This window comes from Muntiacus reevesi, chromosome 12 (genome assembly GCF_963930625.1).
Source record: "Muntiacus reevesi chromosome 12, mMunRee1.1, whole genome shotgun sequence".
In the NCBI taxonomy this organism is placed as follows: Eukaryota; Metazoa; Chordata; class Mammalia; order Artiodactyla; family Cervidae; genus Muntiacus; species Muntiacus reevesi.
In genome coordinates, this window is record NC_089260.1 from 28,747,929 (window position 1) to 28,774,995 (window position 27,067).

At 33.8% G+C, this 27,067-nt stretch overlaps 1 protein-coding gene across 3 annotated transcripts in view; it reads right to left on the reverse strand.

Moving 5' to 3' along the window:
* CSMD3 (CUB and Sushi multiple domains 3) overlaps window positions 1–27,067 on the reverse strand; it is a 1,308,014-nt gene that overhangs the window by 812,086 nt on the left and 468,861 nt on the right. For all 3 annotated transcript variants that reach the window (XM_065902671.1, XM_065902670.1, XM_065902669.1), the window contains exon 6: window positions 16,955–17,067. In XM_065902671.1, the coding sequence (XP_065758743.1) occupies window positions 16,955–17,067 (113 nt within the window). The remainder of the gene's footprint in view (window positions 1–16,954; window positions 17,068–27,067) is intronic.

Consider the following 27,067-nt stretch of genomic DNA (forward strand, 5'->3'; position numbering starts at 1 on the left):
AAGTCGCTCCGGATATGAAGTCATATCCGACTCTTTGCGACCCCATGGACTGTAGCCTACCAGGCTGCTCTGTCCACGGGATTTTCCTGGAAGGAATACTGGAGTGGGTTGCCATTTCCTTCACCAGGAGATCTTCCTGATCCAGGGATTGGACCTGGGTCTTCGGCATTATAGGCAGACACTTTACCATCTGAGCCACCAAGTAACCATAGTTTAGATGCCTGGAAACTTACAGAATAAATGTACAAATGAATAAAATAATCTTAGGATAGACATATCCTGTATGTTGACATATTCATAAAACACGGACTATTTATTTTAAATTAAGACCGTATAGAAATCAAGTTCATTTGATTAATTATTTTTTAGAGTCAGAGCTGAAGAGCAGCTCCCCTTAACATCTATTCTCATAGCTATGTGCACATATTTTGGGAAAATTCTAAAATATAAACAAGCCCTCAGATGTTTTGTCACTTGCAAATAATTAACTAAATTACTGATGTGCGATTTAAAAGAGAAATGAAAGCATTCAAAATTTTTAAAAACTTAGCCCAAAAAAGAGAATAATGATTATGGTAGCTCAGTCAGTAAAGAATCTGCCTGCTATTCAGGAAACTTGGGTTCAGTTACTGGGTTGGGAAGTTCCCCTGGAGAAGGAAATGGCAACCCACTCTGGCATTCTTGCCTGGAAAATTCCATGGAGAGAGGAACCTGGCAGGTTACAGTCCATGAGGTCACAAAGAGTGGACAGGACTAAATAGTGACTAAACCACTATACTATACACTGTATAATATGCCATTATACAGTGATATAACTGAGATTCCAATATATAACTTTAAATATTTAGCTTGATATTAGTGCCTCTCCTATTGTCTCTTATTGAAAATAAGCAAATAAAGAGATTTTATGTGTGCAGCTATTTACCTAAGATTCATCCTAGATTCCAGAAGTTTCCAAATATTGGCTGATTTTGCACTATCTATTCCTTGCTGGCTTTGCATATTTGATTTATAAGCTATACAAATCATAGGTGTTTAATCAAAGTGTGATAAATAGGTTACTGGGAAAGAACATTTTTTACAATTAAAAGAAGATGCAAATCATACATAAAATAGTATACTGTAAAAACTTAAAAAACAAAATCTTCAATTAAATGACCTTGGTGGTCCAGTGATTAGGACTCTGCACCTTCACTGCTGAGGGCCCAATTTCAATCCCTAATTGGGGAACTAAAATTCCACCAACTATTTGGTACAGCCAAATATATATATATATATATATATATTTTTTTTTTTTTTTTAATTAATAAAAAGAAACAAAAGAGTTGGTGGGAGGGGGGATCGGGATGGGGAATACGTGTAACTCTATGGCTGATTCATATCAGTGTATGACAAAACCCACTGAAATGTTGGGGGACTGGAGGGTGCTCTCATACCCTGCAAACATAGCAGAGCCTAGAAGGAAGAAGAAATATTCCTTTTCTTTCCTGGCAAGGACTCAGTCAGTGAAAAGACAGGGAAGGACTCTGTTTACTATTATCTCCTCCAATGTCCTTTCCACACCCATAAAAGAATTATTTTTCCATTGTCATGTGGGGAGTTACAAATGTCTCATCAAGACTGCAACTGCAATTCTCTGGTGATCTCAAACAAACTCATCTCTGTTGAAAAAAATATCTGGCAATCTATGTTGAGATCAGTAATACCAAGTATTCAAAATGATAAATACAGTTTTCATTGGCTATTAAATAGTTTGACAAGGCAAAATATTGATTTCATCAAGTGTTTAAACATTTCCATAAATGTATATATGTGTATATGCATGTGGAGTGTGTACTATATGGATAGAAAGGGTTTGTTTCTGATTCACTGATTTAGTAAACATTAAAATATTTAAGTGAATGATATGTTCAGATTCTTATATAAATATTTTCAAAGGAATGGTAGGAGAATCTTGTTTGTGACTCATGCACTCTTCAGACTCAGCAAGGATGTGAAAGGGAGCTAGAGAGAAGAGAATTTTTTAACAGAGCCCATTTAGATCAGAATCTTTCTAATGAAGTACCCTCTCATGCTGGTCTAGTGAGTTGGGCTTCAGTGGGATCACTCAGTTATGAAATTTGTTTCATGCAGTTGGCACACACACACACACACACACAAAATTGGTGTCTATTCATGTCTGAGAAAGCTAAAGTCGAACCCACACAGGAATAAGCCAAAACTGGCATCTGAAGAAATCTTAGAGGTTAAGAGAGACGGGAGAGCTTCCCTTGCACCTCAGCTGGTAAAGAATCTGTCTACAATGCAGGAGACCTGGGTTGGATCCCTGGATTGGGACGATCCCCTGGAGAAGGAAAGGCTACCTACTCCAGGCCTGGAGAATTTCATGGACTAGTCCATGGGTCGCAGAGAGTCAGACACGACTGAGCAACTTTCAGTTTCAAGACAGACAAGAGAGCGTCCATGTTGAGATAAGCCTGATCTTTTTGTGTTTCTCAGAGGAAGAATATGTTTCCTGTTTCATCAAGGATTGTTGTTGTTCAGTCGCTAAGTCATGTCTGACTCTTTGCAACCTCATGGACTGTAGCCCACCAGGCTCCTCCATCCATGGGATCTACCAAGCAAGAATACTGGAGTGGGTGGCCATTACTTCTCCAGCAGATCTTCCCGATTCAGGGACTGAACCCTCCTCACCTGCCTGGCAAGTGGATTCTTAACCACTGAGCTGCCTGGAAAGCCCTTTCACCAAGGATTATAGAGACTCAATACAGCATCATCTGGGAACCTGTCCAGTTAGGCCACATGAGGGCTAAAAAATATCTCAGGAGAAGACTGAGAGTATCCAATGGCCAGGGACCAAGTTGGACAAGTATCACTTGATGATACTGATGCATCCCCTTGAAATCACTGAAAAGGACCCAGAACTGCCCATGATACAGTTAGCCTGACTGTCAGGATAAGAGAGGTTGTAGCCTGCTAGGTCTTAGGACCAGGCCAGTTCCTTTACCTCTTCTCCCCTTTACCTCTGTTGAATCTCAGAGAAACCTGAAACAGCAGCAAGTAAAGAGTTTGGAAGAAGGAAAATGCAAAGTGGAGAGACCAAAACAGCCAATCTCAACCTTCTCCTTTCTTTACACAGGTACCTGGCTAGCTAGGCCTGGGATGGGAAAGAGGGAAAATAATTTGGCATTCAAAAGGAGAGAAATAAAAGAAATTTGTTTTCAAATTTATTGTTTTTATTAATATCTGAGGCCCAGTTTTCTAATTATAAAATTGAAACTGTGTCTAGTTTTATGGGCCAAATAGTCTGTGGCATCTTGTTACAGCAGACCTAGCAATGTATTTTACACATTTAATGTGACAAAAGACCTAACTAGCTTTTCATCCTGGAAGAGATGTATGTTGAGGGTTTCTTTCTATAAAACAAATTATTATCTGTATATCCAACTACAAAAATTAGAAGAAATCTGAGGCTTTTATTAAAACTTAACATGCATTTGTGACACTGCTTTTTGCATACAATCACCACACTTGCTGAAATCAGTCAATAAGTATCTTTACAGGGAAAATGAAACAAACAGAATGTATGAAATCAGGCCCACAATAGAGAATCAGAATACGCTGAATCAGATACACTCATTCCATTTGTTAAACAGGAGGCTAATCTCATTATCTTTGTGGTAGGAAAAGATAAATCTGTGCTACATGTCTGAGTAAACATACGTTAAAAGGCACCAAAGAAGAAAGAGAAAAGGAGAAAAAGAAATTTGTTTCCAAATAAATTAATTAATGCTTTTAAAGGTATTAAATAGGAAAAGAAGAATTTTGTTGAGTGTCTTTTATATTATAGATTCATTTTAAAGTGTGTATGGTGGAGAGGAAAAGCATAATTTAAAAAATTATTTATGAATTCTAAAGTTCTGAAATAAGACAGACCTTAGTGGGTAATAACAACAAAACCTGAGGAACAATGATAAAGTCACACTATATCATAGTCCTCATTGTATTTACTGTAATTTTTTAAGAGATTTTCTGCTTCTTTATAACTGCAAAACACTAACAGATGCCACATGAAGACTGCTGAGGCCAAAGAGTCCAACATGGCAGCCACTAGCCACCTGAGAATTTTGAGCATTTGAAATATGGCTAGTGAGACTGGATAACTGAATTTTCAACTGTATTTCAATATAATCAATTTTAATTTGAATCTAGAAATAGGCAGCACAAAATGTTTTATCCACTAAATGCAACTTTATTGTACTGGTAGACTACATACGCTGCATTGCATAAGATATAGTATTGTAGGGAAAGTATTGGACATATACACTAATGTAACATTAAAATGTGTTTATCTGAATATTTTATTCAGATAATAAGAACTATGTTGAAGCTTAAGTAAAGCATAATTGCTAATAAGTTATTTATTATTTTAAGTATAAGTAAATTATTCTTCTAATAAAAAAATCAACTCTTCCCAATTAAAACTTAATGTTCAGTAATGAATTGTGCTGTGAGTATAAAATATGCACCTAGATTTAGGAGACTTAACTGAAAAATAGAATGCAAAATATATCATTATCATTTTATGTTGATTACATGAAATGTTAACATTTTGGACATATCTGCTTAAAAATAACTACAATTAACTTGGCCTGTTTTATTTTGTTATTTGGCTACAGAAATGTGAAAAATATACATATATACAATTTTACATTTAAATATGTTACATTTTATATTTAAAATATGAAAATCAAATTTCACATTTAAATATATTATATATTAAATATATACAGACACACACACACGTACTTGCTTGTAGGTTCAATGGAAGCATGTCCAAGTACTTGCTTGGAGGTTTGATGCAAGCACATGACCACAAAATCTGAAGGTTAGTTAGTTATTTAACAGAAACTCTCAATAGAACCTGTTGTATTTTTTGTGGGAAGATAACATGTAACCCAATGCAACATGGTTGTTTCCCTGTTAGATCAATAGGTTTTAATTTTACCTTTTCCAACAAAATTACATCGGGTATTATGAAATCATTGCCTTTCCTAAAAGGGGCTATTATACTTTCACCTTAAACTGTTTTGTAACTACAGATTTCTCTTGGATTTTATAATGAGTCAATAGTACCTGACCTAATAAAAGGATAAATGTCTGGAACAGTATATCATTTTATTGTTCTTTTTCACCCCATACACATATAGTAGTAAAGAATATATTCTGCTGATATCTAATGTTTAATTTGTAAGATGTTTATTAAATATTTGAGATATTTCACTGTGAATAATTTTCATTATAATATATATTGCATTGAAATCTGTTTTAATGGATCATTTTTTTTTAAATCAACATCCAGCCACTCATATTATGTAATCAAATAAATGAGCCTCCAACTAATTACCCCAAAAGGTTAGGATATTTTTATTTCACAAAACATCCCTATTATTCATAAGACACCTGAAATTGCCTCCCAATTCATTTTTAGTCAAATAATAAAGATAATGATGCTTCTCCTGCTGATGTTGCTGATATTCTTAATAATAGCTAATATTTTATGTAAAGCTTATTCTCTGTCAGATACTGTTAAAAGCACTTTACATATATTAACTGGTTGATAAACTGATAATGTTTTATGAACCTGCCATTTATAGTCAAGAATAGTCTATTTCACAAATTTACTTATTTTATTCACCAAATTTGATTCTTGATGAATTTTGTGCATGCTAAGCAGCTTCAGTCATGTCCGACTCTTTGTGATCCTTTGGACTATAGTCCACCAGGCTCCTCTGTAATGGGATTCTTTAAGCAAGAATACTGGAGTGGTTGCCATGCCCTTCTCCAGGGGATCTTCCCAACCCAAGGATCAAACCCACTTCTCTTATGTCTCCTGCATTGAAGGCGGGTTCTTAACCACTAGTGCCTCCTGGGGGAAACATTTTTAGCTTTTGATAAATGTAAAAAAAAAAAAAAGAAAAGAAAAATTATGTGAATTTGCAAATTTGAGGATAAGAAAGGCTGGGGTTCATACTGAAATAAGTGCAGGCCTTAGAAGTAGAAAGCTCTAAGTGTTTAAGATCTGGTTCTTCTAATCCCTAGTATGATGTTGGGTCCAACACTATTTTGACAGGGCTGCGACCAGCTCAATAGGATGTCAGAATGAATTAGACAAATAAGCCCCTTTACATGGGTGATGCAGCATTAGGCAAAGGGCTTAGCTAGAGGTGCACAGCTCCCACTGCCACCTAGCTTGGATATCTTTGTGCAAAGCACATCAGCAAACTTCTCCCAGAGTCTTTGTTTCTTGTCTGATAAAACAAAGATAAAGCAATAGGTGGGATATTGTGAGGATCACATGAAATAATGCACGCACAGATATTTTGTGTGACAAATATATCTGAATGTATAACATTCAATCATTCTTTCAGCATATACTGGGTACCTATAATATGGTAAACTCTGACGCAGAGATAAAAAGACACAGTCACTCTTTTTAGGGAGGTGGAACTTATAAAATCATAACAATTCAGAGTCTGTTTTCCAGTTTTTGTATATAGGAAGAATATTTATACTGTTCATACATTTTAATTTACACAGATTATACTATTCTTTTAATAGAACAACACATTTTAAAAAGTATCCAATAGTAATAGAGAGTAGTAATTTTTGCTACTTGCTGATCATTTTGAATTTGTCAGAAACCAGGAGGTCTGGGAATGATACTGAGAATACTGAGTAATAGCTAGCAGGAATTAGAAAGTGAATTGTGAATGGTGGACAGCGGTATGCAGAACGCAACCAGCTATGCCAGCAATTAGCCACTTGTTGTATTACAGGATAATCCTGGGCGTCCTGAAAGAGATGGGGCAGTTCAGGAGTCAGGAAGGCGGTACAGGTACTCTGGGTCTACTGGAAGTAGCTATTTATCAATCAGTACTATTTCAACATTTTAATTATCTGTAGAACAAATAGTGGGCTAATATAGTTTTATATCTCATAGTTATCAAGCATTCATTGTAATGGAAAACTATTCTGCATCCTTCAGACTCAAGTCTGGAAGATTTCCAGGACCATGCATTCTCCTTCACTGCCCACACGAGCTCACATATTCTAAATTATAATACTTTATAAATTATCTTTCTCCTGATAGAATATTCACTCATATTTTACATACTAGGCAAAAAGCTCTCTTAATTCAGGGGTTGTATACCAAAGTCTAGTATACTACAATGTCTGGTACAGAGCAAGTGCTCAGAAATATTTTTGTTGAACAAAATCAGATGGATGGGTAAGTAAGAAAATAAATTTTCTATAATACATCTCTAATGTGAGCTTTAATCTAAAAATTGGACTAGTTTAATTAAATATTAGCAGTTGGCATGCTTCATTTAATAGTTTAAGTGAATTAAATAACTGAAGAAAAGAATAGACTAAGTGATGGTAAATTTATTGGCAGATAAAAGTCAATCCTTTCTATCATAACTTATAGGATCATTTCCCAAAATGTGTCCTAAGGAATAGTAATTCCAAAAAATGCTTAAAAGGGCTTATCTACTTAAATAAAATAATTCAGTTTAAATTTGTTTAATCCAGTGATTCCAAAGTGTTTTGGGCCACAAAATTGACCTCCACATGACTATCAAGCACCATACAACTCTAAACTTTAGGAAAATCCTAAGTTAATAATATCTTTGTCAATTTAAACAAACTTTTCCTAAATTACCTTTAGCTATTTCTAGATATCTTTGAATTTGAATTTAAAAGTCTTGGGATTTTAATCCCATGATGTCATTTTCAAGTGGCATGGTAAAACTATCTAAAATATAAAAATAATAATTAAAGCCTATAGGCTTATTGCCTCAAATCCCCTTTTCCACACTGATACGGAGGAATCAACCACTTACATTGTATTTAACTACTTCTACCTGCTGTGAGTGACTGAAGTCCTTTGTAAGTCATTTTGTGCAATTATTGAGTCATTACTAGAAACTAAATTTACTTGTTCAATACCTTAATCATCTCAGCATAAATATAAAATGGTGAATTTTGTTTATTAAACACCAGCTTCATCAATTATTTTTTATTAATGCTACTCTTCAGGGGATGTGCCCTCACTAGAGATGGTAAATGTGAAGACTTAAGACTCCTTATTGTGACTAATATGCTACCAAATATATTCATATATAAATGAATGCTCAATGGAACAATAAAGAAACACCATGTGGTACTACCTTAAAACAATGGCCAATTCTGTAATACTTTGTCTTAAATTTTGGAAATACAAGAAATTCACACAATTAAAGACTAAAAAAGTACTATTAATTAATTAATTCAATTTATAATAATTTAAAGTATTGGATAGAAATCACACTGAAAGGGAAGTGTTAAAGTTAGTTGGGATAATAAAGACAGTAAATAATGTAGACAATGTATTTTAAAAAAATAATTGAAGCTGTAAGTGTAGCTTGAATATTATTAAATCAATATATACAGAATATCTTAAGATAATATGTGTATTTCCTTGAGGAGAACAGTTTTTTACTTAATAAAAGTAGGCTCTTTTGAACATCTAAATATTTGTACTTCTTGTTACTATTAATCATGATTCTGTGAACTTGCTCATTCTTTGATTACCTTGGATTCCTCTTATTTGGGAGAGTTCTTGTACAGCCTTGACTGAAAATTATATTACTTAAAGCCCTATCCTGGCTTCCCTAGTGGTTCAGTGGTAAAGAAGTCACCTGGAATGCAGGAGACCTGAGTTTGATCCCTGGGTTTGATCCCTGGGTCAAGAAGATACCTCTGGAGAAGCAAATGGCTAGCCATTCCAGTATTCTTGCCTAGAGAGTTCCATGGGCAGAGGAGCCTGGTGGGCTACAGTCCACATGGTCCCAAAAAGTCAGACACGACTAAGCAACTAACACTTTTACTTTCAAAGTCCAACCCACATGTCAATCTTGAGAGTCATGTTTTCAGATCAAGAGGCAAGCCTGGAAGACTCAGTTAACAGAGCTTTACCAAAAGCCATTATTAGTGAAAACTCAGGACATTCTAAGAGAGAAGTTCTCCCACCATCTAATAGGAATAAGAAGTATAAGCTGCACTTCATATAAAATCTTTCATGGAGGATAGAGGTTAGTGAGGATAGCTCAAAATTTTATACAGATTTGTTAAAGTCCGTCTGATAAAGGAATTAATTCTGAAGTCTTACAGCATTGACTTATGGAAAAATATAAGCCTCTTAAATACAGACTCACATTCAGTAGCACACAAAACATAACATATATTCAACAAATTGAGAGCTTTATTCTCCACTGAAGGACAGTTTTGAGTGGCAGAAACATATGAGTGAGTTAATAGAGAGCCAGGACCCTGCCACTGGTCTATCATGGTAAGGGAAAAAGAAAATTTATTATAGAATATGTGGTTAAAAGAGTTCTAGCCAGACTGAATGGAAGACCCAACAAAAGGTATGGAGTACAATCAGAAAGGTAGACAACTGACCATGCTAAAATCACAAATTGCCTGTGGACACCAACAGTGATATCTGCAGAATTCTCAGGTACCAAGAAGTGAAGTCTCCACTGAAAGCAGCTAATATGTCTGACTAAGAACTGGGGTTTATACATGACCAGTAGATTTCAACTCATCACTATGAGGGTTCAAAAGATATCACTTATAACTAGAAGTTTTCTTTAAAAAGGAAGTAGGAGGTGGCCTAAACCATGAAAGTTTGAACGTTAACCCAAGAAATCTGAGTTAACACAAAAGAGACTTTTATCATAGCAAAGGTTGTGAAGTTTTAACTTTATTCTGTCAATAGTAGGCATGTATGATCCAAATTTAAATGTAAACCAAAAATTTTTTTCAGTTTTATGGTCATCAATTACTATATTTTAAACCTGCTAGATGTTTTAGTACATGATCTACATTAAAACTGGATATTTGATAGGTTATCTCCTATTAATAACAGTTCTACTGATACTTGAAGATAGTAATCTAAATTCCATTTATTATACTAAGATATATCTTGGTTTTCACAAATTCAACGAGATATTAAAATAAGGTTAATATAATTTGACTTTCACTCTTTAAAATATATCAATAATGGATTTGCATATATATATATTTGTGTATATATGTATTTGTGTATATATATATAAATATATAAATATATAAATATATATATATATATATATATATATATATATATATATAATGGGTTTCCCTCGTGGCTCAGATGGTAAAGAATCCGCCTGCAATATGGGAGACCTGGTTTTGATCCCTTGGTTGGCAAGATCCCTTGGAGAAGGGAATGGCTACCCACTCCAGTATTCTGACCTGGAGAATTCCATGGACTGTATAGTCCATTGGGTCGCAAAGAGTTGGACATGACTGAGTGACTTTCACTTTCATATATTAAACACATTAAGAACACAGAAAATGTAAGCATCATAGTGCTTTTTTTAAAGTAACAATCTGCAATATTTCCCTTTTAATCTATAAGTCAGGGTTCCTCTAGTATCAATGTTATGAAGACAGATTCAATTCTTTAGAAAATAATGAAATCTCAATCCAGTATTTAATATGCTGATTTACGTGACTACTTTTCTACAAATTTCAAATTTCATTTGAAATTAAATGGCAATTACCCAGTTTACTGTTAAATACACCCATAATTTATGAACAGAATTTTAGGTTGGGAGATATATGACTGGCAAATAAATTTTAAGGATTGAAATGAAAACATAATATAGTCAGCTACAGCTATGTTATGGTGGTGGTTTAGTTGCTAAGTCTTGTCTGACTCTTGCAACCTGTTGAACTGTAGCCTGCCAGGCTCCTCTGTCTATGGTATATCCCAGGAAAAAACACAGAAGTAGGTTGCCATTTCTTTTACCAGGGGATCTTCTTGACCCAGGGATTGAACCCGTGTCTCTTGCATTGCAGGTGGTTCTTTTGCCGTTAAGCCACCAGGGAAACCCCATAGTCAGCTATGGAAGAATTTAATTCTAACATCATTATCAACTAATACGGTCAAAGGCCTTAAATGTTACATTGCCATAACTACAAAATATACAATTATATCATGCAAGAAAATGTTATCAGGGAGTTTTTAATGGTTGTTTTAGACGCAGGGTTACTTAGACCATTCTGACAACTAAATATATTTTAATTATTTCCATAGGTTCTGTGGAAATTATATTAAGTTGATGAATCTCATAGACCAGATAGGTTCATAAAGACAGAGAAGTAAAAGAAGTTTCTTTTTTTAAGTATTTCAAGGTAAAGTAACTATTTAGCACTAAAAGATACATGATGATATAATGGTTACATTGTTATTAAAATCAAAAGGAAATAAAACAAATAACAAGATGAGGAACTATTTTCAAACTCTACAGACCAAGAGAACTCAACTTCCTATTCTCTTGAACTCAGTAAATGAAATATCCAGTTTAATTTATGAGGCATCCCGGGTGGTGCTAGTGGTAAAGAACTTGCCGGTCAATGAAGGAGACATAAGAGACACAGATTAGATCCCTGGATTGGGAAAATCCCCTGGAAGTGTGCATGGCAGTCCACTCCAGTATTATTGCCTGGAGAATCCCATGGACAGATGAGCCTGGCAAGCTACAGTTCATAGGGTCACACAGAGCAGGACATGACTGAAGTGACTTAGCATGCATGCACAGTTTACATAAGCTTAAAATAATGCAGTTCGTCCATGTACGAAAAGGGGAATTAAGATAAGGATTCAAATTCAACTTGTGAATGTTATCTCAAAATGAGGTCAATTAAAACAGAAACAATACCTACTACCATATATATAAACTTTCCAGGTGGTTCAGTGGTAAAGAATCTGTCTGCCAGTGTAGGAGATGCAAGAGATATGGCTTCGATCCCTGGGTAGGGAGGATACCCTGGAGGAGGAAATGGAAACCCACTCCAGTACTTTGCTTGGAAAACTCCATGCACAGAGAAGTCTGGCAGGCTACAGTCCATTGGGTCAGAAAGCATTGGACGTGACTGAGCGACTGAGCACATGCACGCGCGCAAGTGCGCGCACACACGCACACGCGCACACACACACACACACACACACACACACACACACACACACATATCACTGACTATTAAATTGTGCTGACAGGGCTATGCCCACTGTCTTTATCAGAAAAATAGCCTATTTGTCCATGTGCTATATTCCCATGAAAGTAAACTACACTTAAATTATCCAAACCAAAAGGGTTTGATATTCTCTTACTATATCATGCTCCCACCTTCAATCCTGAAATCATAAACATAACTCATATTAATAGTTATTAAGTTAGAGGAGATATTTCAAGATTAGATGCTGAAATATGATCCCCTGCCTTTGTTTAAACAATGTATAAAGGAAAATATGAAAAGCTGACCGTCTAAGCAAAATTAGAAAACAACGCATTTAAACAGAATTGCTTTGATGCTGTGCTCTGTTTTCAAACTTTATGATTTTTAAATACTGTAATACAGAGGAAACTGTTTTTCAGTTATACTTTCACAAACACTATATTTTAAATTTGAGTTCTAAGGAAAAGTACTTTTTCCCCCTGAGAAATATGGACACCATTTATGATAGTTAGAAATAAAGAACTTAACATTTTTCCTTTTAATTGTGATTGCTGGATTTAAATTTTATGCTTGATCACAATTTTTTTTAACTATCTGTACCTCATGGTTAGACAATGTGCTTCTCATTCATCGCATATGTTTGATTATCTCTTTCATTAAATAGTATCTTTATTCACTGCATGTCTGAGTTTTACTAAAAGAAATCCTAGTATCTTTTGATTTGCACCAAGATAACATGTCTAGCTATTGTGAATATTTTCACTCTTTGGGAAACCAAGGCTTAACACAACTCAGATAGCAATTAGTTAACTTCACAATTCAACACTGATCTTCTGACCATCAAATTCTATTCTTTCCCACTATATTATGCTGAATCCCTGATAATTTCATTTATTTTGTTCAGTGACAGTGCACACACACTTATGTCAAAACCTTTCCAAATGTAAAATATAGAGTAACTACTTTGAAGTTATTTCCAAATTAAATTATGTGCATCTAAAATGCCAAGGGCCTCAGTGTAACTGGAGTTTATGTGAATTTTCAATAGAATTTGAAAGGTCTGTCCACTAAGTATGATTTTCTTACCAAAAAGATACACTGCTGATCTGAAAATGTTAATCCCTTTTAGAATATTATAAAATACTTTTATACATAAATTGAAAACACTCTATTACTATTGGCATACCTTTGTTGAATTAAAACTAAGAGCCTACAAAATGTAGACATGCATAAAAAGAATCATATCAACAACACTATGGAAGACAAAAGAAAAATCAAACTGTGATAAAACCTATAAAGATTTAGAAGACTATAAGATTACTCATATATTTAGATATTTGGAATTATTTAAATACTGTAATTCCTAAATATGCATGCCAAAGATAACTTTATGAATACAGCAATTGTATCTTTGTATACTAAAAAAGTGTGATACATCAAATAACTTAAAATGAAACTGTATAATATTTCACACTTGAATAACTGATGCTTATGGATAAAAAAAATTATAGCTTTTAATAAACATCATGTAGAGGTAAAATTTTCTCTATGGTTGTCATCTGAAAATCTCCTTCCAATTTACAAATTAAGAAAAATTGATCAATTATTCATGCAAATAGAAAATAATAGATTTTAGGTTTATAATAAAGATTAAGTGACAATAATATGGGGATTTCTATAAATAAATAAGAGAACTTGAAAACACCACAGATAAAAAAAAAAGTTTCACATTATGTGTGAAGTAGCACTATTCAAGTTCTCATTAGAAGAGATTAATGGAAATTAAATATAAGAATCTTATTTAAATTCAAAGACTAATATGGAAAAATGATATTGAAATCTTCCTTTGAGGGAGAATTGAAAATTTAAAAAGGAAAGGTTTTAAAGCATAGAATAGATAATAATAGAACTTTAAAAGAAATTCCCAATATAGATAAATTTGAGGGGTAAACTTTATTTGTTTTAGATAGGAGTGAATATATTCAATGTGGGACCAAGGGGAGGAAAAGTATTTTCTGTACCAAAGACATTTCATTTAAATCATGATTATTCTCAATACTTTTGGGTCAGAACATAATATTTGTCAGTGTGTATCCTCAACCTCTACTTAACCCTATTTAAATTGCTGTATATAAAATAATAAATAAGCCAGTCTATAACATAACTGAAAGGAAGCTCTATGGGGGAAAGCATGTTGCTGTATCAATGTGCCTACACTATCAATTTCAGGATCAATTATGGGGCAAGCTGTTAAAAATAGCTAATGGTACTAGGGAATCTTAGGAATTTTCAGTTTATTTTCATAATATTTTATAAATAATATAGATTAAACGAAAACATGGGGAAAAACATCAATCTTTGGAAACAAAATATAAATCAATAATAATTACAAGTACTCAATAAGTATTTGAGTAATTAGGAAATCATGCCACATGGAGACCTGGTGGTGACTTTTGAGTAGAATATTCCACAAAATTTTCTATTTTGAATTGGTTACAATTTAGATACTATTGAAATTATATGAAACAATCTAAAAATCACGATTGTCATTTCATGTCTGGGCAGGTATTCAGCATGTCAGATTATGGAATTATGAATTTTATAGCTATTTAAGTTAGCCTCGCAGAGTTTTTGTTAATCTAAATTTCTTTGATTATAGTTTCAATAATTACTTCTCCAACTGAACTACTGTGGTTTAGGTAAAATGCTTTTTGAAGATACTGCAATTGGAAAAATCAAGGCTGAATCAGGAAAGTTTTAAAAGTAGAGTGCAAAGGTGTGCTTTTATATATTAAAACTTTTCCTTGATTTTATTATAAAATTATAGCTTACATTTTCTCAGGCCACCTTATTCCCTCTATAAGTGTGAAGACACAGATTATACCTAAAGTCACCCTCATTTGAGCTCCTTTTCCTGCTGAATATAGAAATAATTCATATCCCATAAAACATTTCCTATTTTGCTTCAGTAAATTTTTTTATATGTTACTCTTCAGTGCTGAAACTGGATAGGCAATGCAGGAAAATCAAATTGAATCTCGAAAATACTATAGAAGTCAATTTAAGATCAGTCAGTAGAATACTGATAATTAAGTACACAAATCTACCAACAATTTTGTACTACTGTCTTATAATGTAAAACAACCTATCTAAAGATACCATTTTCATGAAACCATACAGCATAAAGCAAATGAAATACCACTTTATTTTTTAAGATAGGACATCTATGTTTTTTCTTCCTCTCTCCAAGCTGTACATTTCAATATAAAATAAGTGTTACTTTATTTCTATTCAAATAAAGAATACATCTTACTGAAGGATTCCATGAATTAAGCAGAAAGGATCACTACATGAGTCAAAGATGATAGTCATTTGAATATCTGCCATGCCATCTGCCTTAACTCATTGCAGAGGGAAATCAGAGCCATAAAATCATGTAAGTGGAAAACTCCATAAGGAAAGGGGTGAACCCAGAAATAAAGAGGCTCTATAAAAACTATTTATTTTCAATTAAAAGTCCTCTTATTTCTGAAGTACATAAAAATTTTAAAAATTTAAGTAAAAACTCAGCAAAATTTGATTGTAAATTTAAAGATGACACTGCCTACAATCATAAGATTTAAGTAATATGCCCAGTTATTTTTAATAAAATAAAGGAAAACAAATTTTTCTATAGATATTTAATTTTCATTTTAAAAATATAAAGTTTTTTGAGCTAATGGATATACTAGACAATGTATGCTATTGTAAGAGATGTTAATACAGTGCATAGCTTTAAGAGAAAATCTGCATTTATGTTTCCATTTGAATTAACAACTTTACAATAGAAATTATAGATTTTTCTACAGTGAACTTTGTCTAAAATCTTGAGTTAAAATCTTAGGAATTTTTATTACAGTGATACCCAATACACTATTACAAATTCCAATCATATTAATCTTTTGCTATTATTGTGAGAAATGTATTGACAGGGTAGCTGTAGAAAGGTTACTGATATACAAAATATAAATTGTTGAAATCTGTATTCCAGAAAACAATATGTAGTCTAATACTATTTTAGTTATTAACTATAAGCTGCTGAAAGCCATCATATTAAATGCCCAAAGTGCTTAATACTGAAGATTACTAAAAAGGAAGGTATTGTAAAAATAAAAAAGATAAGTGGAAATATGTAACTGTGGCAATGTTCACTGAATAGTTCTAATACACTGCTGAGAATGAAATGCATTATTTACATAAGTAGTCTGAGGATAAAGTGCACTAAATCCACATAATATTACTAAACATTACAGAAGACACATTTTTATTAATACTCCATCTTCATAATAATCAAGTTCTAAACAGAGTTTTTTAAGTTAATATAGCAAATACTATATTTGACTTATTCAAAATTATACCTGTTAATAAAAATGGTAGACAGCAATCTTAACAAGGTTAACTAAAACAGCACTCACAAAAATACTGTATATAGAAATGGATTTCAATTGATGAAGAGCCTGTTTAGGATTTTCTGAATTTTCTGCAGTGTTTTGTGGTACGTTTAGGTAGTATGTCCCCCTGCTGAAGCGCTTTCTTAAAGATAAATATTACATGTTACACATTACGTTTTAGAGGTTATAATATTCTTTATTCTGGACAGTGTGCTATAAAATCCAACTAACTTTTATACTGCAATTTAGTTATGATCACAATATTGCCTTGGCAAGAAAATGGTCATTTTTGCTTACTCAAATTACCATGTTTAACAGCTAAAGACATTTTGCCTCTATCATAAAATGCAGTTGTGTATACCAAAATCATTTTACACATCAAAAGAGGCAGAGGTATTAAGGAGACATACCTTGGTATGGAGCACTAAATCCACGGTACCGGTGATTGCTGTCTGTAACAAAGTGCAGTCTGAGCCAGTTTTTGTTGCTGATAATTGGTGGTGGTATATTCATTCCAGATAACCTGAATTATGGAAGACAACAACAAAAAAATTTAAAAAGCTTTTGAGTAGTAAACATTTTCACTGAATTGGGACCCCAAAATGTTTACCTGTGTATAGTATTCATAACTTTTCACTGCTACCTTTTTAAACACAAGTGAAATAGTTGTTTTATGCATAGAAAAGTATAATTTCAAAATAAGCTGTTCCAATCAGGTTGCATATAGGAGCAAAATCAACTGGAAACTGAGTGTAATTTTTGAGTCTCCCAAATTTATTAAATAGACAATAATAAACATAATGGTTGCTTAGCTAATAGTATTGGTCACTGCATAACCTACATATGTATTGATATAGTATAATTAAAAAACAGACTTTAAAGCAATTGATACAGTTTTTTCCATTTTATATATTTTTAACATTTCACATTCAATGGAAGATTTCACTATTTCATTTCAAAGAACAAGCACTATTTTAATGTAATTTCATAGCGTTGTACATTTGTATGATTAGCTTTCATTATAATACTATAAAGCACTAGAATTCTGCTCCAATTGATAGAAAACAGATTGTATTTTGTATATATACTTAGTCACCATGTATCTAGTCACAAAGATTATTGCATAATCTCCTTAAAGCAAATATTTAAAACTATGCCCCAGATATTGGTCATGATTAACAGATGAAATAACTTTCTTGCTCTATAATCTTTTGAAGATTTCCAGTAAAGCAGTTTTTCCTGATTTAATTCAACAAAAAATACCACCCTATAAACCTAACTATTTAAATAATAGATGTGTGTTATAAAGCCAAGGTAAAATGCCCTCAAAAGACTATTATATTGTGAAACAGAATTCTAGAAAAGGTTTCCTAATACCAATATATGACATATCTTTCCCAATCTTCAAAGCCTATACTTTTCTTCCTTTCTTCATAGGAAGACAAATAGACCACTCGGGGGCCTGTGTGTGTGTCTGTGTGTGTGTGTGTGCATGCGCGCGCGTGTGTGTGTTGGGGCAGGAGATTACAACTCTTCTCTCAATGCTTGGCAGCAATTCATTCTCAGATACAGGTAGGGGGAGATCAGAATATCCATCCTTGCACATGTTATCAGTAGTGAAGTGTAGACAGCTAAGCAAAAACATTTTATCCTACATCCTTCCCTTTTATTCCCCTAAACTCACTTTCCTAGGATGCTTGGGAGCTAGCCATCACTTTTAGTGGATAACCACCTGCCAAAGAACAAATATTATGAATTCACACTTATTGTATCACTGTGCCCAAGAATGTATACAATGGGCTTGGCAACATTATTGTGAAATCCAATTTTCACGGATTCTAAGATGAACAAGGTGGGTTCTATCACATATGTTTCTGATTTCTCCACCAGCTTTGGAATGAATTTTCTTTAACTTACCCCTATCATTGTATTAAACTGATACAGAAACAGTATGGACCTAACTGTACAGAAATGGTACAGACCTAACAGAAGTAGAATACATTAAGAAGAGGTAGCAAGAATACACAAAAAAACTATACAAAAAATATCTTAATGATCCCAGATAATCAAAATGGTGTGATTACTCATCTAGAGCCAGACATCCTGGAGTGTGAGGTTAAGTGGGCCTTAGAAGTATCACTATGAACAAAGCTAGTGGAGGTGATGGAATTCCATATGAGCAATTTCAAATCCTAAAACATGATGCTGTGAAAGTGCTGCACTCAATATGCTAGCATATTTGGAAAATTCAGCAGTGGCCATAGGATTGAAAAAGGTCATTTTTCATTTCAATCCCAAAGAAACGCAATGCCAAAGATTGTTCAAACTACTGCACAGTTGCACTCAAAAAAACACACTAGCAAAATATGCTCAAAATTCTCCAAGCCATGCTTCAATAGTATGTGAACTGAGAACTTCCAGATGTTCAAGTTAGATTTGGAAAAGTCAGAGGAACCAGAAATCAAATTGCCAATATCCGTTGGAACATAGAAAAAGCAAGAGAATTCCAAAAAAAATCTGCTTCATTAACTATGCTAAAGCCTTTGACTGTGTGGATCGTAACAAATGTGGAAAATTCTTAAAAGAGATGGGAATACCCGACCACCTTACCTGCCTCCTGAGAAATCTGTATGTAGTAGGTCAAGAAGCCAATTAGAACTGGACATTGAACAACACACTGGTTCCAAACAGGGAAAGGAGTATATCAAGGCTGTATATTGTCACCCAGTTTATTTAACTCCTATATAGAGTACATCATGTGAAATGTCGGGCTGGATGAAACACAGGCTAGAATGAAGACTGCCAGGAGAAACAGCAATAACCTCAGATATGCAGATGACAACCAACCTTATGGCAGAAAGTGAAAAGGAACTAAAGAGCTGTTTGAGTTAAGTAAAAGAGGAGAGTGAAAAGGCTGGCTTAAAACTCAATGTTCAGAAAAATAAGATCATGGCATCCGGTCCCATCACTTCATAGCAAACACATGGGAAAACAATGGAAACAGTGAGAAATTCTATTTTCTTGGGCTCCAAAATCACTGCAGATGGTCACTACAGTCATGAAATTAAAAGACACTTGCTCCTTAGAAGAAAAGCTATAACCAACTCAGACAGTATATTAAAAAGCAGAGACATTACTTTGCCAACAAAGGTCCATCTAGCCAAAGCTATGGTTTTTCCAGGAGTCATGTATGGATGTGAGAGTTGGACCATAAAGAAAGCTGAGCTCCAAAGAATTGATGCTTTTGAAATGTGGTGTTGGAGAAGACTCTTAAGAGTCCTTTGGACTGCATGGAGATCCAACCAGTCAGTCCTAAAGGAAATCGGTACTGAATATTCATTAGAAGGACTGATGCTAAAGTTGGAGCTCCAATATTTTGGCCACCTTATGTGAAGAACCGACTCATTGGAAAAGATCATGATGTTGTGAAAGACTGAAGGCAGGAGAAGGGGACAACAGAGGATGAGATGGTTGGATGGCATCACCGATTTGATAGACATGAGTGTGAGCAAGCTTCGGGAGTTGGTGAAGGGCAAGGATTCTGGTGTGCTGCAGACCATGGGGTCACAAAAGAGTTGGATACGGCTGAGCAACTGAACTGAACTGAATCAGTGTCTTATTTCTTCTTTTCTTAGCATGACTGTTCATAAGTAGAGACGGCTGTTTGTTTTTTTTGTTTTTTTTTTTAACTGCATCTGAACAGAGTAAACAAATATATGTAAAATACATGCTTTTAAAAATTTACTTCATTTCTTTCAGAAAGTGCAGTATCCAGGTTATATTTAATTTTTTTGCTTTTTGGGTGGCTTGGTTTAAACAAATTTCAATGAAAAATATTTGGATTTGGTACAATTATATTTTCAGTACATATTATGCCAAGTTTTGATTTATAATTTTATGCTCTTCAATTCCCTAATTCAATGAGCATAAACATCCATTAGGGAAAGTTTAAATTATTTTTGATAGGCTGCACATTTCTAAATATAAAGAGAATATAATACATGGATGGCTGTAAAAGACTAAAGTATGCAGTATGCACAATGACCTTTAGAAAATCCAACAAATGAGAAGCAACTCAACAAGGACATCAAGAAAAGTGTGTGAGGAAAGAAGATGATACAGACAATAAAAATGTTAAACTTTCCACCTTTCTCAGCAACATCAAAGATAATTCCAGCAATAGAATGGAGTAAAAAGGCAAGTAATAGCTACTATGGAACTACAGCTTATAAACAGAATTCAGGTTCAGGAATTGAGAAAGACAGAACTGAAGATGTTAGAGCAGAATTATCTAGAAGCAAAATGTGCATGAGGTCAAGCAAAGAATGACAATTTAACAGAGGTGGAACCAAACAGATATTCCTAACAGATCAGTGTTTATTCTCATGAAACATAACAGTAGACAAACCATGACACTGAACTAGAACTAGAAATCAAGTGAACCAATGACCCACTTGCCACCAGAGAAGAAAACTATTTAGCTTCATAAGGGAGTCACATGGAGTTTCCAAATTGCTCTTAGTATTGCTCACTATTTAAACATGATCTATACAATATGACTTCATGACTTATGGAGCAATCTAGTAAATGAATTTCCATATATGTGCAATATATTTCACATGTTATCAGGAGGTCTGAGAAATGGAGGTCTGAGATTATGTGCCAACTAGAAAGATTACATTAAATTAACTAACCATGATAAATAATTTCTTAAATACTAACGGAGATATTTCTTAAATATAACTCATTGTTATCCCTATATGAAGCTACTATGGTCACATGAAGGTAGGCCCATGTGGATTCATTTTAGTATAAAGTCAGTGAGAATCACGTCTTGGTACTGAAAGAGAATAAGTATACTCATTATTTACTGAGCATTTACTATGTGACAAACACTGATGTCAAGGGTTGGAAATATAATTGTAAACACCACCAACAAGATCTGTGGTCTTACAAAGAGGATAACATAAACAAATGAGTAAGATAATTTCAGAGGGTGGCAAAAGATATACCAAAAAAAAAAAAAAAAGAGCAACATGATGAATTTCTAGCAATAACGTTTCAATTTGTATGTTATCTTCTGCATTTTACACTTTAAACAGCCATATTCATGATTTTATGTTGTGAAAGTGTAGTTATTAACTTGGATTTTAGGAGTATTATATCAATAACAATAACACTAAATGTCATAAACTTGTAACCTACAATAGTTATTTATTCCCAAAAAGAATTTAAGACATGTCATTGGAGTAATTAATAAATTTGAATGAGCACAGTAAATTAATAATAGCATCAAATTTACTGCATATTCAATATAGGATACTGACAATAATACGGTGTGATCTGCCATAATTAATCTTTACTAAAACTGCTTTTATTTATACAATTTTCTAGAGAAATAACTAAATCATAAGTTGGCATTAAATTAAATGCAATGTTTTATTTTTATAGATACTACCTTAAAAATATGATTATAACCTTACAAGATTGTTTTAAAACTCAATTAAGTGTAAGAAAACTAAAAGAACCAGAAGTCTTTACCATTTTTTTTTAAAGACCCTAGAACTATTCTGAGTTTATTCCTTTGGTTTATAACTCTCTTCTCAGATCCTCATTGCTGTCCTCGGTGGATCTCTGGTTCTCAACTTTCTCCAAATTAGCATTTCCAACAACAGATGTCATCTTTGGTGGTCTGATCTGTTTTCTCTCATCTTTAGTACCTATAGTAAGTAAGTAAAGTCGCTCAGTCGTGTCGACTCTTTGCGACCCCATGGACTGTAGCCTACCATGCTCCTCCCATGGGATTTTCCAGGCAAGGGTACTGGAGTGGGTTGCCATTTCCTTCTCCAGAGGATCTTTGCCATCCAGGGATCGAACCTGGTTCTCCCACATTGTGAGTGAGTGAGTGTCCAACTCTTTGTGACCCCATGGACTGTACCCCACCAGGCTCCTCTGTCCATGAAATTCTCCATGGAGTGGGTTGCCATTTTATTCTCCAGGGAATCTTCCCGACCCAGGGATTGAACCCAGGTCTCCTGCATTGAAGACAGGTGCTTTAATCTCTGAGCCACCAGGGAAGCACTGTAGGCAGACGCTTTACCGTCTGAGCCACCAGGGAAGTTTATAGACACAGTACCTATAGACACAGTCAAATCTAAACCCATGATTTTTCAAATCATCACCTGCCTGACACCAGAATTCTCCCACTTCCTCCTAATTTTACTGCTTGCTCTTTCTTGCTCGCTCTCTCACTTCGTCCCTGCTCTCCTTCTTTTACCTCTTCTGACCCTCTTCTTTCTCTGGGACTGAGATAAAATTCACTCCTCATGCTTCCTAGTTCTCCAAGATTGTGTTATCAGGTTAATTGTTTTATATTGAGCTCTAATTAATTTTGAAAATTCATTATTTCATCTTAACTCAGGGTCTTTTCACATACTACTCTTTAAGACTGAAATAAGTACCATGTTTTTAACATTTTCTTACTTTGTGAAGCCAGCCTTAAAGTTTCAAGGTTAATATAAATGCCCATTCTCCTTCTCTGCCGTCACAGAGCACCTATGAATATTCTTATCACATCATTTATTATTTTGTGTAATAGCAAGTTTTCTACCCTCAGAATCATTTTACATTTTCATTGAAAGTAGGTCATTAAGTCCATAGTGCTAAGCACAATGACTGATGAAAAGTATGTATACACTGAAATTGTTTATCGAGACAATAAATGAATATAAACTTGGTACATGCCCTGTCTTTCTATATCTAAGCATTCATTCATATTTTTAATATAAATTGTCAATAATTTCATCTCATACCATTATCAAATGCTTTCATTCTTTTCTTTATTTAAGGTCCGTCTAAAGTTATATTTCCTTTAGAGTTCTTCAGTTTTCTTAGCTGAAGGTTATTCCTCTGTTAAACTCTTCCTTTGGCACTTAATACTGATTTCATCTTCTTATATATATTCCACAAATTATAAGAATTTGGAAAATGAGCCACACTGGATTTATCGGTGAATCCACAAGCACATTTCAAACTATAGATAATAAATGATGCTAATTAAACAAAGTAATCCCTTTTTACAAAATTTATCAACATGTGTGCTATAGAAACTAGCCACCGAAAATGCTTTTGGGGATGAGGGAAGGTACACTAGTCAAAAGGATTTTGAGTTATTCTTTTGTAACTGTATCCTTCTCTCATAGTTTTTAAAAAATATGTTTTAACAAAGAATTCTTTAAATGTATTTCAACAAAGACTCTTCTCTTTCCACACTTTGCCTTAAAGTCAAATAATATGCAGTGGAATTAGCTTAATGAACCCTTTCAGAAACCACTGATGTTATTTATGTCTGCTTAGGAATGTATTCCACAGTCCCAAGAAAAACCAGCATCTCTAAACACAGTCAAAATGAAAAACTAATAAGCTTTCTATTATGTTCTGCAGTATAAGTAGAAATACTATCTTAACAACAAAATTAATTCATTTATGGATGGCATCGAAAGCACTAATATTTCAGTCTATTCAAGTCATGAATACTCTGTGTGTGTGATGTACAGATAGTGACACTGATCAGACTGTACTTTTTTCATAGATTTCTGACTCTGCTCTTGGTTAGATGTTTGAAAGTCACTGGCCTACAGAGACATACAATCCTATATGGTTTTAACAAGAGCATTAAGAAGCTAAGTATTATGTTATATAGTCCAATTTCTCAGAAGCCAGATGCAATAAAGAATTTGCAAGACATGTAAGAGAAGTAGCCACACAAAGTGTTCTCTTTCCCCCTTTAGCCATACACCCTACTTATATATCCTTATCTGCACCCACACTCTGTTTTACCACTTATCCCCCATTCTATGATCTATCTTTCAGATATATGTTATCTTATAAAAATTAGTTGCTGCTGAATAGTGTCATTTTTATCTAAACACATGCTTCAGAGAAATCCAGGTTTATACTTTAGATATAATGTGTGTGTGTGTATATTCAACTACCAAGTTTTAACAAAGATAAATAGAATAGCTGAATAGTACTACCACCAAGTCAAAATTAAACTTGTAATTTCAGTCAGTCAGTTCAGTTGCTCAGTCATGTCCAACTCTTTGCAACCCCACGGACTGCAGCAACCTGGCAAAAAAATTCCAGATTCTTTAACAGAGAATTTTACTAAACATATAAAGAACTGCAATAATTTTGCTCATTCTTTTCCAGAAAATATAAGAGGAGGGAACACTTTTCAACTCATCTTGTAAGGCTAGTATTACCCTGATAATAAAGCTAGATTAAGTCAGTACAAAAACAAAAATACAAAATCAAAAACAAAATCTACAAACCAACTTATCTCATGAACTTAGATGCAAAATTCTCAATAAAATATTAGCATATCAAATCCAGAAAACTAGAAGAGAATTATATATCATGATCCAGTGAGATTTATTAAGAGTTATTTAAGGTTAGTTCAACATTTGAAAAATCAGTGTAATCCACCATCTCAACAGGCTATAGAAGAACATTAAAATAATCAAATCAGTGGACACAGAAAAAGCATTTGACAAAATCCAGCACACATTTACGGTAAAAGCTCTTAGCAAATTAGGAACAGAGGGAATATCCTCAACTTGATAGAGATCATATACCAAAAACCTAAAATACAATTAACATCACATTTAATGTTGAACCATTGGATGACTTTCATTAATATTAGCAACATGACACATCACTCTCACTCATGTTCTAGAGAATGCAATAAAGCTTAGAAAATAAATAAAAGAAACATATTGGAAAGAAAGTAACTGTCCTATTTGAAGATGACAAGATTATCTATGTAGAAAATCTCAACCAATATATAAAATGATTTCTAGAATAAATAAACACATTCAGACAAGTCACTGGATACAAGATGAACATAAATCATTCACATTTCTAAACAGTAACAATGAACATGTGGAAATTGAAATAGTTTAAAAAGCACAATGCAATTTAAAATTATTTGAAATAAAATTAAATTCTGAGGTATAATTCCAGTACATAGCTTACAGGGTTTGTCTCAAAAAAATTACAAAATGCAATGAAAGAAATCAAAGACATAAATATATGGGTCGACATACCACATTCCTTCATTGGAGACTTAGCATAATAAAGAAGTCAATTCTCCACAAAATGATCCCCAAAACTATTAAACGTGTATTTAATACAATTCATGTTGAAATCTCAACAAATTGTTTTCACAGATATTGACAAGGCAACTATAAATGTATATGAAAAGGTATAGATCCAGAAAATTTAAAACAAATTTGAAAAAGAAGAATGAAGTGCAAATAAGCCATAGCCTTTTCACCAAGTGATGCTGAAGCAAATGGAAAATGATAAGCAAAAAATGAACCTTGATAAAAAGTTTCACACTTTACTTTATGCAAAAACATTAGCCCAAGCTTCATGATAGACTTACATGTGAAACATGAAAGTATTATAAAACACTTTGAAAAACATAAAAAAGTAAATTCTGGGTATGTAGGCTAAATGAAAAGTTTTTGACTTTAATTCAAAACCATGATTCAGAAGAAAAAAAATTTATAAAGTAGGATTCATCAAAATTAAATACTTTTGTGAGGAAGAAGACACTGAATAAAAAGATAAAAAGACAAGGTATAATATGGAAAATAATATATGCATACCACACCACCCTTAGGACAGAAAGTGAAGAGCTAAAGAGCCTCTTGACAAAAGGGAAAGATGAGAGTGAAAAGGTTGGCTTAAAGCTCAACATTCAGAAAACTAAGATCATGGCATCTGGTCCCACCACTTCATGGCAAATAGATGGGGAAACAATGGAAACAGTGTCAGACTTTATTTTGGGGGGCTCCGAAATCACTGCAGATGATGACTGCAGCCATGAAATTAACAGACGCTTACTCCTTGGAAGGACAGTTATGTCCAACCCAGACAGCATATTAAAAAGCAGAGACATTACTTTGTCAACAAAGGTCTGTCTAGACAAGGCTATGGTTTTTCCAATAGTTATGTATGGATGTGAGAGTTGGACTATAAAGAAAGCTGAGCACCAAAGAATTGATGCTTTTGAACTGTGGTGTTGGAGAAGACTCTTGGGAGTCCCTTGGACTGCAAGGAGATCCAACAAGTCCATCCTAAAGGAGGTCAGTCCTGGGTGTTCACTGGAAGGACTGATGGTGAAGCTGAAACTCCAGTACTCTGGCCACCTGATGCAAAGAGCTGACTCATTGAAAAGACCCTGATGCTGGAAAAGATTGACGGCAGGAGGAGAAGGGGACAATAGAGGATGAGATGGTTGGATGGCATCAATGACTCAATGAGCATGAGTTTGGGTGAACTCCAAGAGTGGTGATGGACAGGGAGGGCTGGCATGCTGTGGTTCATGGGGTTGCAAAGTATCAGACATGACTGAGTGACTAAACTGAACCAAACCACATAGTATTTGTATACAAAGTATTTGTATAGAGAAAACATAAAGACTTCCTAACCTCAACCAGTAAAAAAAAGGCAAA